The sequence below is a fragment of the Brachyistius frenatus genome, unplaced genomic scaffold (genome assembly GCF_029030835.1).
Source record: "Brachyistius frenatus isolate BFR_SWC_R1_liver_20210118 unplaced genomic scaffold, ASM2903083v1 Contig_13, whole genome shotgun sequence".
Taxonomy (NCBI): Eukaryota; Metazoa; Chordata; class Actinopteri; family Embiotocidae; genus Brachyistius; species Brachyistius frenatus.
This window is the reverse complement of record NW_027210612.1, coordinates 3,714,902-3,731,344: the sequence shown is the minus strand read 5'-3', so window position 1 is coordinate 3,731,344 and position 16,443 is coordinate 3,714,902. Positions and strand designations below refer to the sequence as shown.

Below are 16,443 nucleotides of genomic sequence, written 5' to 3'. Positions count from 1 at the left end.
GATGCATCTTCCGCTGCTATTAGAAGTAGCACTCAGACACTATGCATGCATACTGAAAGTGTACATACTGCACTACTCCAGATTGAAACATCCTATTAGCCTGCACATTCAGAGCCATTAGCATTTAAATATGCAGGAGCTGTGCTCCTTTCAAAATGCCATTTTTACTCTGCTGCAAGGAGAGTTCTCCAGTTGTCATAAACAACTTTCTTTTTTTCTTTCTTTTTTTTTTTTTCCAAGGACCTTTTCAAATGTCAGGGCCAATCAAACACAACATGACAGGTCTCTGGGTGGGAGAAAAAAAAAAAAAAATACAGCTCAGAGGGCAGAGAAGAAAAGCAGACTTATCATGCATATTCATGTGGTTGGAAGGTTCAATGACTGCTGTCTCTGAGAATTGTGAGCAGTGGCAAAACAGTTTGTGTGGTAAGAGACAGCTGAAAAAAGTAGGCTTTTAACTCTTTTCTGCCCTTCACCATGTCCAAATGTCAATGTCACAGACCCACAACGGCCAGAGCATTGTGTGCCCATGAGTGACTCCCAAAACCCCAACTCCATCTCTTTTTTTTTTCTTTTTTTTTTTTCACCTTTTCTCTCCGTCAGCAAATTTGGGCAGAAAAGTTTTCTCTGTGAAGTGGTGCTCAGCAGAATGGCAAACAAACAGAGCCATCTCTCCACTGGCCAGGGCCCACTTCAGCATTTTAGAAATCTCTTTCAGTTTACAGCTTGCCTAACATCAGCAGGATGGATCCTCCTGACACAAGTCTATGTCAGCTGGACTGGAATAGGGTCTCTGCCGAGACACAATGGAACCCTACCGCCTCCTCCTCCTCTTCCTCATGCTACCTCCCTCCTGAGACGCTGAAACAGGAGAGAGCAAGTAGGAAGGAAGGTAGACACCCCCTCCCCCCCCCAAAAAAAAGAGGAAATAAAACACAATACATGTGTCGGTACTTTCTGCGTATACGCGTGTACTCATCCTCAGGGAACTTTCACCAACTCGGACGCAGAGAGCAGGACGCCCCACTGGTACCTTCCTCTCTATCTGTTCCTGTCTTTCCCTCTCCTTCACTTCCTGCCTCTCTTCATTAGTCTCTGTCTCTTCTCCTTGGCTCCAGCAAGGCACAATCATCCAGGAGGACATTATTAGCTGTCAGCATTAACAAACCAGCGTAGCAGCAGCAACAGCAGCAGCCGAGTCGGTTTCATAACAATGCTCAGAGAACGCTTCATCTCTGCCCCGGCGAGTGAAACAGGCAGTCAGGACAGCCTGCTGTGTGCAGATGGTGCTTTGTCTCTGCTAGTTCCTGCAAAAGTGACACACAGACACAAACGGGAGCGCACACTCACACATAGTTGGAAGACGGGGCCGCTATTCATTCCTAATCCTCTGTGGTTTGCATCAAAGTTAATGGCAGGTGTTTAAAGCTCTGACGATGCCAAGCGAAGGAGGGGAGGTAAGCGAGAGAAGATCAGCTCTTTTTTTTTTTTTTTTCTTCTTCTTCTTCTTCTTCTTTTCCTGCTGGCAAACACGCACACTTTTTCCATGTTGGAAAGACAGTGTATTACATCAATGTTAGATGTCCAAACTATGCCCCTTCATCCATCCTCCCTCCATTTCTCTCTGCCGTCGTGTCCGCGCATGCAGTTGAGGGCAATTAGGACTTCTATGAAGGAAAATAGCCAGTCAATAAGGAGGAACGGGGAATCCACAGTCTGATGGTTTCCACCAGGTGGGAGGCGATTAGACAGCCAAGTGGAGTGAGCGAACTCCCATGATCATAAATACAGGCAACGGTAAACATCCTCCACTGTTGCCCCACTGCTGCCAAGAGCTCTCCTACAATCATATGATGAGTTAATAATTTAGAAAAATGCTCATTTCTGCACCCATAACAAGTCACAGCACTGTAGGCTACAGTCATCCTTCTTTGGAAAAAAAAATAAAAAAATAAAACTACAGTATGCTTATCAATTATGTACAAATAGCACAACTTTTACTGAACTCCTAGTTCTTCCATCTGAAAATAACAAAATAGCTGTAACAGTTGTTCCAAAAGTCCAAAACGAACTGACGACAACAACTTTAACAATGTCAGTTTGATTAATATGTCAGATATGTGCTGCTTTACTCTGTCATATCATTGAGAATTCAAAGTTTTGCTTGTTAATTAATTGGCTTGGAACTTTTGACAGGCATTTTCCTGTATTTTCTGCAAAATAAACGACGAACTGCTTAATTAAAAGATGATGAGGTTCTAGCATGCGACATTTACCCCACTAATGATAAACTAATAACTTCATGGACTGTAATACTGTTAAGTATTGAAAGGACATTTTAACTTAAAGAAAAAAAAAAACTTAAGAGCAAATCAAAGATTAATCTTCTTTTTCTACACAAGCTACAGGACTCCAAACACTTAAGGTCTGTACACAGAGCACCATGTTTTTTTGGTGTGACTAATTCGCATGTCAATACATATTTGTGAACTGCTGTTTTTTGTCATTAAACTTTCATACAGACAGCGAATATCACAGAGTGAAAAAGTGACGGGTGACGCAAAGCTGGTAGTAAATAGGCAACGGTGTCACAGCAGGTTTGGCTAACGAACCAAAAGCTCTTCTTCTTATGGTGAGTGAGGAGGAGGACAAGATCGCCGTCACTGGATGGAGTTGAATCCATCACTTTTTTTTTTTTTTTTTTTTGAAAGAATGAGCTGACCTAAATCTATTCAAACCTTTTTTTTTTTTTTTTTTAAACGACTGACGCAAATTCACATCACTGTATGAAGGATTTTAAAGCAAAACATTCACAGGCAAGTATTTCATATTTTTGTGTTGTTTATTCATCATGCTCCCGGTGTGTAAAGACTCTTTTTTTTTTGTACATATAACCACTCAGGGATTCAGAAATGCTGCAGCAACCTTAAAAAATAAAAAATAAAAAAAAACACAATAATGAAAATCTAATACAAGCAAGATTTCAACTTTTTTCAGTTTATCACTTTGGATTTAATGTTAAGATTTGGCAACAAAGTAAGAAAAAATGATTTTCCGCAGTTTTATGTTTTGTTACATTGTCTCGATTAAAAAAACTTAATGCTTTCAAATACAGCAGCGGGCCATAATTTGCTTGTTTTCTTGCCGCTGCGGCAGCTGAACCGAGTGTTCAATACATTATTTGGAATTGGCAAAGCTTTCAAACAAGCTAGTAGGATGCCAACGTAGCAAGACAAAGCTACAGAAAAAAAAAAAAAAAAAAAAAAAAAGGCATGAGAGTATGAAAAATGACTTGGCTGCACTTAAGAGCAAACAACTGAGGATGCATTTATTTCTCAATACTGTGTATCATATCAGCGGTAGCAGACAGGAGTGCATGCACCCACATACAGAAACACACAGGGGATCAGAGCGCCCGGTGTCTTTTAAAGCAGAGTGGGCAAACAGGTCTTATCTGCGAGGAGAATCAGACACCTGCTGCCGTCTGCCGCAGTCCAGATCCACTCTCCCAAAACTATCCTTGACAACCGCAAACCAAACCGGCTGACTCAGAAAGCATCCGAGACACAACAGGGCATGTTCCAACGAGCAAGAAACAGGTGCAGAAAATTTGCGGAGTGCACCAATTACACTAAACACAAAACTATCACCAGCCGGCATGAGACATGGCACAACAGTTGCTGAAAGGAAAAAAACAACCCAAAAAAAACCAAGTACAACTTTTGTTCCCTCATCATTATTGTAATGCCTCCGAAACCCACAGTCCTTGATTTGCAAAGTGCACTACATCACAAGCACAGTCTTTGTTTTCAACATCAAAAGCCTCATTATAATCTCAGAGTTAAGTTTTAAGATGTTTAAAGATCTTTGTGACAGAAATTCGGCAGGGCTTTGTTTCACATTCAACAATTCTATTGTGAAACTGTCAAAGTCTGAAACTGGCTAACTGACTGGAGTTGAATTTATTTATATTTGATCAAAACTCAAATATAAAGCAAAAATGGAGAATTACTCAACAGAAGATTAATTGCAGTGACGTCAAAAGACCTGAGGTATAAGTCCCTGAATCCTCCGTGCTCAGTGTGTCTCAGTGACATCGGGCTGTACATTTCCAGCCTCTTGCAGATGGCACAGTGTAATTTCACACCCATTACCTCCTCTCCACAACGCATAGCAAAAAAAAAAAAAAAAAAAAATCACATGACAGCAAAATCCTCTCGAACCAACCTATGGGAACTTGCCAAAGCCGTTAGTGGTCCGGCCATTATGGGAATTCTCAGAAGAGTTCACAAGAGCTATTTCAGCAGCGTCCAAATTACTGTGTTAAATGGAGTATTAGGCCGCGAGAATATGATTAACCAATTGTAATTGCTTCGCTTCTGTGACTTCAAAACAGGCGGCCAGTGCATGATTCGGATTGTTTTTTCACTCGCTGTGCTTCTCTTCCTCTTTATAAAGTAATCATGTCAACAAAGAACAAGGACGTGGGGGCATTGCAGGAAAGTACTCGCGCACAACAAACATCACAGGCGTCCTGTGTGCGCAGACACGCCAAAAGAGCGGGTGGTGAGCAAAAGCCCGAGACGGCACCTGTGCTTTTCAAGAACCACATCACGGCTCCCCGGTTTGCCTCGCCGCTGTCCGGCATGGCATAATACACCTAAGACAACACAAATAAGTCCTTACACAAAGCGTGTTGCACCGCAGATCGGCCGCGTGCAACGGTGCTCCCTACGAGCACAAATCATGTTGGTAATCGCAGCACACTGACTCCACCGGTCACCAGGGGATATCTGTTGAGGCAAATGAGAGTCCTGATTTCCAATACAAACGCCGCGCACATCAGCACCGACATCGAGCGCGAGCCATGTGCGAACCATAAATATTAAAGCCTTGATTTAGCATTTTCTTGCCATTTTTCCTCCTCGGCGATAAATCAAAAGGCCTGATAGGAGCTGCCACGTACACGTACGATGCCGCCCGTGATTCATTTGCCTGGGGAGGCCAGCTTTCATGTCTGAACACATACAGGCCACGGAGACGAGGCAGAGGAAGTTCAACCCTCAGTGGTGCCGGATAGTGGCAGATAAGTGGAGCGGTGTATGGGGAGGCGGACAGGGAGGTTAGTGTTGCAGGTGGGAACGAAGGAGCTGGTGGGGGAGAGGGAAATCTCGGCACTATCTGTTGCATCACCAGCAGCTGATAATCTCAGATTCAAAGCAGATCTTTTCAGATGATTAAATGTTCCCGCTAAATGTAGCATTTCAAATGCAAAACACTGGGATCTTGGAAGGACGGGTGCGAGCCGCAGCCTGCACAAGCAGTAAACAAAGGCCTTTAACTCCACGGGGCAAGCTCCACACGAAGTTTCCCGGCCTGTTGTGACCATGCCCACGGAAGGGGGGGGGTTAGAGCAGATGTCCGTTGCCAGCAGCACATCTGCATACAGCCTCTGTCCCCACCCCTTCACTGGCCAGACAATGGAGCCGCCCTCCTCCGCCTCCACTTGAAGCTTTCTTCCAAGAGAGCCTCCAAATGCAGTATTTAAAAAAAAAAACTAAAAAAAAAAAAGAAAGAGGGGCGAGAGTTGGCCTTGGAGAACCAGTCCCCACTTTGCCTGTCGATACAGTAACATGGAATCATTATTCCCCCCCCAGCCCCCGTTTCAGAATGTGCAGGGACTCCTACGGATGCCTGATTGAGTCCCTGACGAAGCCCTCATTAATTAGTTTTCTACAGAAGAAGTCCAAATTGGATTTGTTTGGTCGTACACATGCAAGCAAGAACTGTTGTAAAATACCCTGAACTTTTCTTCAAACTCTTATTAGTATTCTGCGTGTTCCCACGTGTATTTTTTTTTTTTTTTTTTTTTTTACAGGGGGCGTATCAATATTTTTTTTTTTTTTAAACACAAAAAAAAAACCCTCAACAACACTCATAATTGATGTTAATTAGCTCTTTACTATGTTTACCGTGACCTCTCTCGTTGCTCCGCTCATTATGAAGTTCATAAATCCCTATTGCCAACATCAGTACGAAGTGAAGTATCGGCTAATGTCTACTCCCACCCCTTCCTCGTCCCTCCTCGCTGGTGATGGCGCAGGGACACATGGACAGCGATGCGAGTATAGCTTTCAAAAACTATACCGCGGTGGAGCACGCACACACACACACACACACACACACACACACCGAAATATTTCACAACCACCTTTGCAATAATCTCGAATCCTACCTCGACTGGATGTTTACTGAGAGTTCAAACGTCGGCTTTGGGGGCTCCAGAAATAGCATCGCAGGCTACGCATTTCAAATTCGCTTGTTATCTCGGATTTAGATAATGATCCACCTTTAGATGGCATAAAAAAAAAAAAAAAAACTTAATCCTGAACGCAACGGGACAATCTCCGGCGCCGGGAAACGGTGCCCGGTGTCGCTTTTTTTTACGGGGGGGGGAAGTAGCCTCGGCTTTCGGTGTGGCTGGGTATCCTGCTGTTTACTTATACGGTTCATAAACACTCCTATTCTTTTCCTCCTGCTAGAATTGAGAGGTGTGTATCAGTTTGCTTTTCCTTTTTTTTTTTCTCTCTCTCGCTGTTTTTGAGTGAGGCGGAGCCTTTGCCCACTTCTCCCTCACACACACACACACACACACACACGCGCGCGCGCATTCACGCGGCCCCCCCCCCCCCGCGCGCGCGCGCGCGCGCACAGACGAGAGACTCTTCTCGCAGCTGATGGAGATGGGACAGCGGGAATTTTCCACAAACACCATTTTTGATTATTATCAGTTATTTTTTTTTTTTTTTTTTGTCTCGACTGTTCATTATTGCCTTTTTATTTTTTTTTTTTTTTTTTGTTTTTTTTGTTTTTTTCTGTAATTTGACGTTTTTAGTCAATCCGATGAAGTTGAATTTGTTTTTGTTTTTTGAACAATATTTTCAAAGTTTGAACTTTATATACGTAGGCATGATTTTTTGTTTTTGTTTTAGAGTTACTAGTACATCAAGTAATTACGGGGTAAATGCACACCGTTTGGTCGTCTGGTTAATGTCAGCATAACGTTTTGTAATTTAAGGTATTGTGTTGTTTTAAAATGAAAACCTCAACCTATTAAACTGAATTTGGGTTTAGGTGTCAATTCCAGTGTGTGAACCACATTTGATATTATTATAAGACTTCATGAAAGCGTCCCCTTAGCATGCTAATGTGACTTTTCAGTTGAGATCAGCATAGTGTTTTGTAATTTGTGCATAACATAACAACTAAGGTTATGAGCAGTATTTTTGATCAAGTGTTGGGTCAGATGTTACACTTAAATGTAACTCTCAAATTTAAGTAATATACCCTATTCGCTCGTTAGCGAGCATGATTGGCATCACTAAGGTTGTGAAATGTCAATCAAAAGCTAAACTTGTTATTTTGAACAAGCATCAGGTGTGTGTCATATGTCATACTATGACATGTTTTAAATATACATGCATCGTAATGCTATCAGCAAACTAATGTTTGTCAAGTTAAATAGTAATTGGTCATTGGGCTAGCAGTATTAGCCGAGCATAAAGTTTTGTAAGGTGAGATGGATATATTGTGTTATTTTCCCGTGTAATGTAAATTAATCTTATTAAACATAATTTTGATTAAGCCTCACGCCAACCATATTTCACAGACAGACAGATAGATAGATAGATAGATAGATAGATAGATAGATAGATAGATAGATAGATAGATAGATAGATAGATAGATAGATAGATAGATAGATAGATAGATAGATAGATAGATAGATAGATAGATAGATAGATAGATAGATAGACGGATAAATGCAGTGCTCAAATGTTTATGCGGTTCATTTCTTTTCCCTTCATCATGCCACAGGTGCAGACAGCAGAAGCTGCAGCTGTTCCCTGATGTAATGCTTAAAACATTCGATCTATATTCGACCCTGTTTTAGTTTCAGTCTCAGCAGTAGGATGATTTTAGACACTCCTTTCATTCACACTGCAGTGCTGGCCCTATAACACAGCACAGATGGCAGGGAGCATCTTTGGATTTCCTGGTCACTTCAGTCTCTGCCTACTTTTACAGCACTTCCACCTAATTAGTCTTTGAATGGAGCTTTCCACAAAGACAAAGACAAGCACCTCAAGCAACAGATGAATCATTTACATACTTTCTGTTCTGTATTTTCTGTTGTAGCTTCTGTACCGTGTCCTGCATGTGTGGTCCCGGGCCTGGGGGCTCTTGGCCCTGTCCTGAGAGCATATTTCCCCGTGGTCATTTTGTCTCCAGCACAATGTAACTCCCGGGCATGAACCCAAACACTCTAAAGACCAACACCAGCCAACAAGGGACACCAACTGAAGCATATGTTCACAGTGGCAAGAGAGCGCATGAATAACAGAAGGGGGAGGAGACAGAGGAAACGGCTTGACTCACTGCAGGGTGGTAGTATCTGTGATGTAAGTCACGAAATCATTTAGATTCATCAAATAGGTAGGACAAGAAAGGCAAAGGCCCTTTAAATGCAGTCAAACCAACGATCAAATGACTAAGTTAATGACATAGTTTGTCATTTAATGATATTAAATGACACACGAGGTACAGTATGTACCATATTATGTATTGTATTATATATTGTATATAATATATATATATATATAGATATTTAATGTACTGTATATATACTGTATGTACTGTACATTTTATATTTTATATTTATATTTTTATTTTATTGCTTTTCTATTATATTATTCTATTCTATTATTATTTTATTCTATTGTTTCTATTATTGCTCCTGTATGTATGCTGTTGTGGCGAAAAAATTTCCCCTCGGGGATTAATAAAGTATATACCTACCTACCTACCATATTAGTGTCCTCAATGTATTAGCCATATTAGGCAGCATTTATCTATTATCTCTAAGTCATTTTCAATACATGGATTGTTTCAAATCTGCTGTATTGTTCAAGATTAAATGCAACAAAAGTCCATGTTTGTTAATTAGAGGGCTTATCCTCTGTTGTGTTTACTGTAGGTCACTTAGCAGAACACCTTGCTGTTGCAACAAATATGCAAAGGCTTGTTTTTGGCTCTGTATATTTAAAAGCAAATCATCACACCAATTAGAAGCAGCAATCATGCACGAGGAGTTACAATATGTCCCACTTTTTTGTTGTATTCTGCGGCCAGTAGGATAAAAATCAACACAAATCATTGCAGCCTTGTAGATTATTAAAATGTCACCACATTAGGGTTTGGTATTATTTGCTTTTGTTTATAGTTGGTAGAGGATGTCAGTCAACACACACACACACACACACACACACACATATCTAATCTGTTCACTGTACAGTGGGTATTTGAGAGGATCAGTAGTGTGCGACTGCATATTTCTGCAGAGAGACATTATTTCTTCCCTCAGTTCCTCCTGGCAGAGATCTGAGTGTTTGACCTTTTTAAAATGCAAAGCGATTCTTCTACTCCAGAGAGTGAACGGGAGGCTCATGATTGTGCTACTAAATTTGAGGGACTTAATGCAGTAACTCACAGAGAGGGAGAGCTGTTCTGCACCTGCTGAAAGTCTTGACTTGGTTACGGGGATACAATAACACCTCCAAGGGTTATGTTAATCTTTAAAGGCGGGTTATTCTTATGCTGCACCACTCTTTACCTCATTTGAATATTTTGTGAATATTTCACCGCAACCTTGAATCAGTCTCTCGTGCTTAAATCACCTTATTGCATAGCATTTCCTTTTATTTGGTGCTGCGTACTATAACACTTGGGTCTTTTGATTTACAGCTTTTAATAGCAAAATAAACTGTGAACATATTTATTCATTCACTCCATACATTCATCATCTATCCATCAATCAATCTGTTACTATTTAAGATAACTTTGTATAAACACCCTCGTCGTCAACTCATTTATGATTTTAAATTAACATTCCTCATCATTTTACATCCCTCCTCCATCTTGAAAAAGGGAAGTGCAGCTCATTTAACTTCAGCATCACTACCAGAGGACGTATGATTATCCACCACTAAAAAGTGGAAATCGTGTTAAATTGGGAATTTAACAACTCATGACACACTCTACATATGGGATATTGTAATGCGCAGGTCATGGAGTGTAATTTGCATTTGATAATCATGTCAGACTGTTAAAGAGTGTGCCATTATACTGTATTTACCTCCTCCACCAAGTGCACATACAGTGCAGCACCAGCAGCAGCAGCAGAACACCTTTTTCTTTTCAGATGGCACAATATGATTAAAACAAAGCCACATAATACCACTCTGACTGCACTCACGTCTAATTATATTCCTCTACATTAAGGCCTCTGTCACAGTCTAAGCCTTTAAAAGACACAGGGATGCCTTCATTGCGTCATATTTATAACTCCAATCGAATGCAAATGAGGCAGATTTGCCCCTTTGACTGGAGAATAAGTGTGAAAACAGTTAATTAGACTTGTGAGGTCTCTGTGCGGCTGTTTCTGCTTCCTTCTAAAGCAGCAAACAGAATATTTCGGCTTTGGGATGTTCAAGCAGTTTCCAAGGCTGACAACATAAACTGTAGATACGGTATGTAATGGAGCTGGAAGGAGGAAGCTATACAGTAATATCCCAAAATAACAGCAGTCTCCACAGTATACTGTGAGTGCAGAGAATACAATCTGAGGGACAGAGAATTTAAGCAAAGTGTCACTCTGCTTCAGCTGCACTGTCTCTTCCAATTAGAGCACCATGTTCAATGTGACTAACTTCACTTGTTGGCAAATTTCTCATCAGATTCCTGAATTAATGACTTCCTTTTGTTCAACTGAGAGAGTGTAAAGACACACAGTGTGTAGGGTGTGTGGTCAGGCTCCTGGTCTCTGAATCAAAGTAGATTTATGCATTTTTACCTAATGAGATTAAACTGCTGTGATGTTGTAGTTTTGAAGCAGTGTGGATGAAACTAAGAGGTGGAGCTTTGTAAGCAGTGATGAAACACTTGGTAATGTTATCCACATGTAGTAATCCAGGCTAAGCTACTGTTTGAGCAGTAAAAGTGGGATATAGAGCAGAGAAGTGTCCATTCCTTCGTCTCTAAATATATAAAACAGAAGTGAATCTGCCAAAAAAAACATTGCATTTAGAAAATGTCTACACGTGAAAGCAACCTCTTTTTTTTGGTTTTACTTCCTTTAGCTATTTAATTACAGCTACAACAGCTGTAGTTACAAATATAATGCAATTTCCCTCAAATGAATCATGCCTTATAAATTCGTCCATCTCGTATACACTATTTTCTTGTTCTCTCTTGTTCTCTCTCTCTGGTGGGACTTGAATAGGCTGCTGCTTGTAGGTCTTTGTTTACAACCAGCCTAATGTAATTATTCTCACCACCTACACACAAATTAGCATGTGAACTGTGTCGGAGGACTGAAAAATACATGGAGGAATGTGATTTAGTGCAAGGATAGGTCGGATCTTCGGAAGCGGTGTCTACTACAGCACTGCTCGAGGCCAGGCCGGCGGACCTCACAGCAGCAGCACGGACAGGACTGCAGCTAACACGCTCCAAAATACTCAATTTAAACACACGTGTACAGTGCAAGGACACACCGATACACACCCACAGAGCTTCCGAGCTGGGCTTTCACAGGGGAACTCTTATCTCTGCCGAACAAACTCCTCGAGTGATGGGAATGTTCTCAGGATATTATCTAGTCCTCTGTGGAAATGAGATAGCCAGCCACCTTTATCACCACCCTCAGACTTTGGAGGACCCCTGACCATTACTGCAACAAGGACCACTAGGCTGCCAGGGGACACCAATCCACTGGCTGCCAGGGAATTGGAAACACTGCAAGTGGAATGACTGACAGGAGATTGGCCGGACTCATGTAGTTTGGGCGTAGTTTAACGTTGCCCTGGGAGTCAACAGAAAATGTTTCGTTGCTATTTGGACATGATGCTGAATGTTTGAACAAGATGAAATGTTAAACATAAGGAAGAGTCCTACTGTGAGCCTTGACATTTTATAAAAAAAATAAAAAAAAGATATAAGAAGAGGGGAGAAATCTAAATAAATCAAGAAAGCCAGACATGAATTATAACTGGCAAAAGAATAAACAGAAAGAAAAATATTTGAGATATTTAACCGCAGCGTCTCCATAGCAACTCTCTTTCAAGTCACATCTTTAATGAATAGGTAATGGACAAAATGCAAAATGCAAAACTCCATAATATCAGAACAGATGCCAAAACTTACAAGAGGAAAAAAAAAAAAAAAAAGGAAGGTAGATTTGGTTTGACAAAAAGTGATTTCGCTGCACACAACAGAACATGTCACAACAGCACAGCAGCCTTTTTGAGACGCAATCACATACACAATGTACCATGGCAACACAAATCTTCCTTCTGTTGCAGTTATTTTGACTGTACTGGCAAATCCACCTCTTGTTTTCAAAGCATTTTCTCTCTAACAGGTGCAAAACCTCTCAACTGAACACATCAAAGAGACACATGCACCTGCGAATAAATCACAGCAAATGGTAGAATCCAGACTAGGGCCTCCTAACACCAAAGAGGTAGGATTCAAAGTGTCTGATATAATATTCATGAAGTGCAAGGCTTTGGTGGTTGAATGCTTGTTTACTGAGATGTGTCTTTTGTCCTTGGGAGAAGGTTTGATATTCCACCAAGCAAATGTATTTACATATACTCGCGGTCTTGCCTCTACATGATAAAACGCACATATCTTGCCAAACAAGGCACATACAGCGCACGCAACCACATACCGACTGATGATTGACACACAATTTCAGCGTTGCTCTCCTCAGAGTTCTCACATCTCTCTGAGGTATTAAAAGCCCTCCTGCTATTTTGACAGAACTAATGAGAGTTTCTGATTATGAAGTGTTGGTGGCTTCTGTGCGGAGGAGTTGTTCAAGTTGTGGCAAGTCCGAAGGAAAAGTGTGTTCACCGAATTGCACCCACAGGGACAGAGGTGGCAGACAAGCAGTAGAAACCAGACAGAGCCAACTGTCAAACACAAGCACAGATGTGTTTTTTTCTTTTTTTTTTTTTTCTTAAGAAGCACTCTTCAGTAGCACTACAGCTCTTTAAAATGCTTTTTAGATTAATTTAGGTCAGACCTGACCACCAATAAATGTTTAAGAGGAATATAATTGTTTCAGTGACATGGCAGAAATAGGGTTAACGTAGATGCTGGTATGGCTATAACAATCCCCTCGCCCTACAACACCTCCGCATCACCTGCGCTAAGGGATCAGTTCCTGGCAGTGATGTGTGAGATTATCTCAAAGTTAAATCACAAAGGGCCACAGTTCCACATGACTGTCTCACAGCTTTCTTATCTTGCTATATATATATATATTATTTATTTTTTAAAGAAAGAAAGAAAGAAAAAAAAGCCCTGAGATCTGCTTCACCTTTTAAAAGTGAGAAAATTCTACAAGGTCGTGCTACATGGATCAGCTAATTACAACAGCTGAAACAAAGCTTGTGAGAAAAACCCATCTCCCCAGTGAGTACTTTAAGGAAGAAAGCAGCTGGTCAGAACATACTCTGGAGAAAACATCAGCTATTGGAGAGTGGTTGGGGATACTCTTCACTTAAGTGCTTTTCTCTGAGCAGTATTCTCTGTCATTCGCTCCCACGCTTCCTCCTTTCTTGCAAGAGCTGCGCGCGCGCGCGCACACACACACACACACACACACACACACACACACACACACACACACACACATCCATGCCTTTCATCCCCAGGGGTGAAACAAACCCATGCATTATGACTCAAATCAAGCTTAATTTATTTCACATGCTCTAATTTAATGTCTTCATGTTGATATGCATTGAATAAAAATAGTTGGATTCTTTTTCTAATTATTTTCCCCATATTTTCTCTCGCAGGGCATGCACATTACACAGGGGTTTTGGTTATTACATTTCTCACAAAACTTGGCCATTGATCAACTCAGCAGCTCAGATGATAACTCGTGTAGACCTGCTGTCCTCTGGTGGCAGAACTATGAACTACCAGCAGTGTCAAACAGCTCCCACAGTGGCACTTTAATTAAATCAGGGCTACCCATAACTGTGTAGATGCTTCCATTAGTGCACTCATTACTATACGAGTGCTTTTATGATGTACTAAGTAACATTATCTTAATGTATATATAATAAGTAACACTTCACATACATAGACAACACTAAAGTGCACTTGATGACATGTTAATGGGTTTTGGGAATAGCACAGCCTGATAAGTGACATGACTTCAGGCAGTGTTAGATGGGGACTACAAGTGTCTCACACTTGAAAGAAATCTGGAGGTGTGGAGTTTGAAAGAAGTGGGACTACCAAGTAGTCTCGCTTCTCATCTTTGCTTGAGGTGAAGATGAGGACCAGGTTCAAACGAGGAAGAAGTATGTGTGGAATAAAGAACATGAGAAGTCTGATTTATTGTTTTGGATACTTTTGTCGTGAGTCCAACAATGTTGCTGAATTCTTTAAGTATTCTTCATGCATTTGAATCTTAACAGTAATGTGCATTTCAGTACAATGTATTTGTGCGAATGACCAACCTTTTTAAAAACGTTTTAAAACTAATATTATTTTACATTTATATGCTCAAGACATTCCTTAAAATATGTGGCATCAATGTATGCTTTTGTGAATTTGAAACGAGAAGTTTGAAAGACAAAGACATTCCAAGCACCTAATAAAGGATACTATTGTGTTGCATTATGGGAAATATAGCATAGAGGGTTTTTGTTTTTGTTTTAGCGTGACCTATTTTTCTTTTGGGAGTCCTGCAACCTAATAAAACTAGAATGCTAGGACCCCTATAAAAAAATATTAATAAAATGAGTGGAAGAGGGATTAGAGTGCACAGAAGAAACATTTCAATTATATTTAATTATGTGCATAAAAGGTATATTTAAATACAATTAAGTCACATGAAATCATAAAATGCACTTATTAGTGGCTTGTTACTGTCTAATTTACCAGTCAAAGTAGGAATAAATCCTTGTTTGTAAAATTCCCTATTTTCCATGTCTGGAGTAGAGCCTCAAAGTTCTCAAAAGAAGATAAATTTCTATTTGATATTTTTAACTTGGTTCTATATTTGAGCCCATCTGGACTCTCAATGTACTCTCCATGATGCCGTCAATGCATTAAATGTAGGAGCATCTTAGGAGGGTGCTGAGCAGTTGGTAGCTGCCAGTACTTGCAGGGTTTCTGAGAAGTTAGAGTCATCTCGTCCGAACCACATGAACCGCTCCTCTGCCTGTGCCAAAGCTGCCTCTGCGGACTTGTGCTTGTGGTCGCGGGGGAACCGCCTGTTTCTGGTTGGAACACGAACGTCCACCTTCACCGTGAAGTCATTCTTGTAGGCCGAGAGGTTCCCCTGGGTCTGTTCAGTGCTGCTGCCTGCTGCACTGTGGCACAGGCAGAAGTGGGAGTTTTGCTGTCTGCGATCATGAGGACACTTTCTCAGTCCGACACCCTTGAAGTATGCCAATACAGAGAGGAACTGGTTAACTTCCATGGTGATGGATCTAAACATTTAAAAAAAAAAAAAAAAAAGAATTTCTCCCTGCATACTCACATGAGAGAAGACAGAGATGTTGCCTTTTAAAGCACGCTTGTTGTCGTGGTCTGAGAATGGATATTCTTTAGATATCTGTGTAAAAAAAAAAAGAAGAAAAAAGCTCATACTGCAGTCTAATACAACCAAACACAGAGGAAGGCATTAAAAAGCTGATTTTCAAAAGCGATTTGACAGGAATTACAAGAAAGAGACTAAAATGTAAAAAAAACAATGAGACCAACCAAACTTTGTGCTATTTGCATAGACACCGGCTGAGTTTTAGGATAGCACTCAAAAGCTTCAGGCAACGATGACTTGACCCGACTCAGCATGATCCCAGTGCTTGTACAAGTCTCCCGGGTCTTTGGCTCATTGTCTGCTGAAGCTGGATGAGCAAACTGAGAAGAAAATGACAGAAAAGTTGATTAAACATCAAAGTCTGAATTGTCATGATTTATAAAAGTCAGATTTAACTGTGATGAAATGAAGGATTTCTTACCCATTTGCCACCAGTGCTCACTGAAGTATATCGCTTTCCACCTTTTACCATTTTAATAAAGTTTGAAATGTGGAGTCCACCGAGTGATTTCACCAACACGCCACATGCACACACAAAGACTGTCCAACTTAACAACTCATGCAACCACCGGTGACCATGGAAACATGCTGTAAACAGACAACCTGAAATCTGATCCCAGTTTGCCACAGAGATGTAGAACTGGAATTCTTACTGTCAGAAGAAAATAAACAATTTAAATATTAGTTGTATGTTTTACTAATCAAACACGAGAGAAATAAACTATGTATTTAAATATGCAATGTCAAATTCTGTCTT

General features: G+C 40.7%; 2 protein-coding genes across 4 annotated transcripts in view; both read right to left on the bottom strand.

The window, feature by feature from the left end:
- Positions 1 to 6,556, bottom strand: part of ctbp2a (C-terminal binding protein 2a) — a 67,355-nt gene extending 60,799 nt beyond the window's left edge. For 2 of the 3 annotated variants that reach the window (XM_069692831.1, XM_069692834.1), the window contains exon 1: positions 6,236 to 6,556. The gene's annotated coding sequence lies outside the window, so the exon portion shown is untranslated. Of the gene's footprint in view, positions 1 to 1,350; positions 1,785 to 6,235 lie in introns of those variants that run through there. The other variant, XM_069692832.1, reaches the window with a different exon arrangement.
- Positions 6,557 to 13,848: 7,292 nt separating this feature from the next.
- tex36 (testis expressed 36) lies at positions 13,849 to 16,179 on the bottom strand. The gene is made up of 4 exons (XM_069692590.1): positions 16,108 to 16,179; positions 15,851 to 16,006; positions 15,627 to 15,701; positions 13,849 to 15,524 (listed from the first exon to the last, which is right to left on the bottom strand). The coding sequence occupies exons 1-4, from the start codon at positions 16,156 to 16,158 to the stop codon at positions 15,210 to 15,212; spliced, it is 597 nt and encodes a 198-aa protein (XP_069548691.1). The 5' UTR covers positions 16,159 to 16,179; the 3' UTR covers positions 13,849 to 15,209.
- Positions 16,180 to 16,443: the final 264 nt, after the last annotated feature.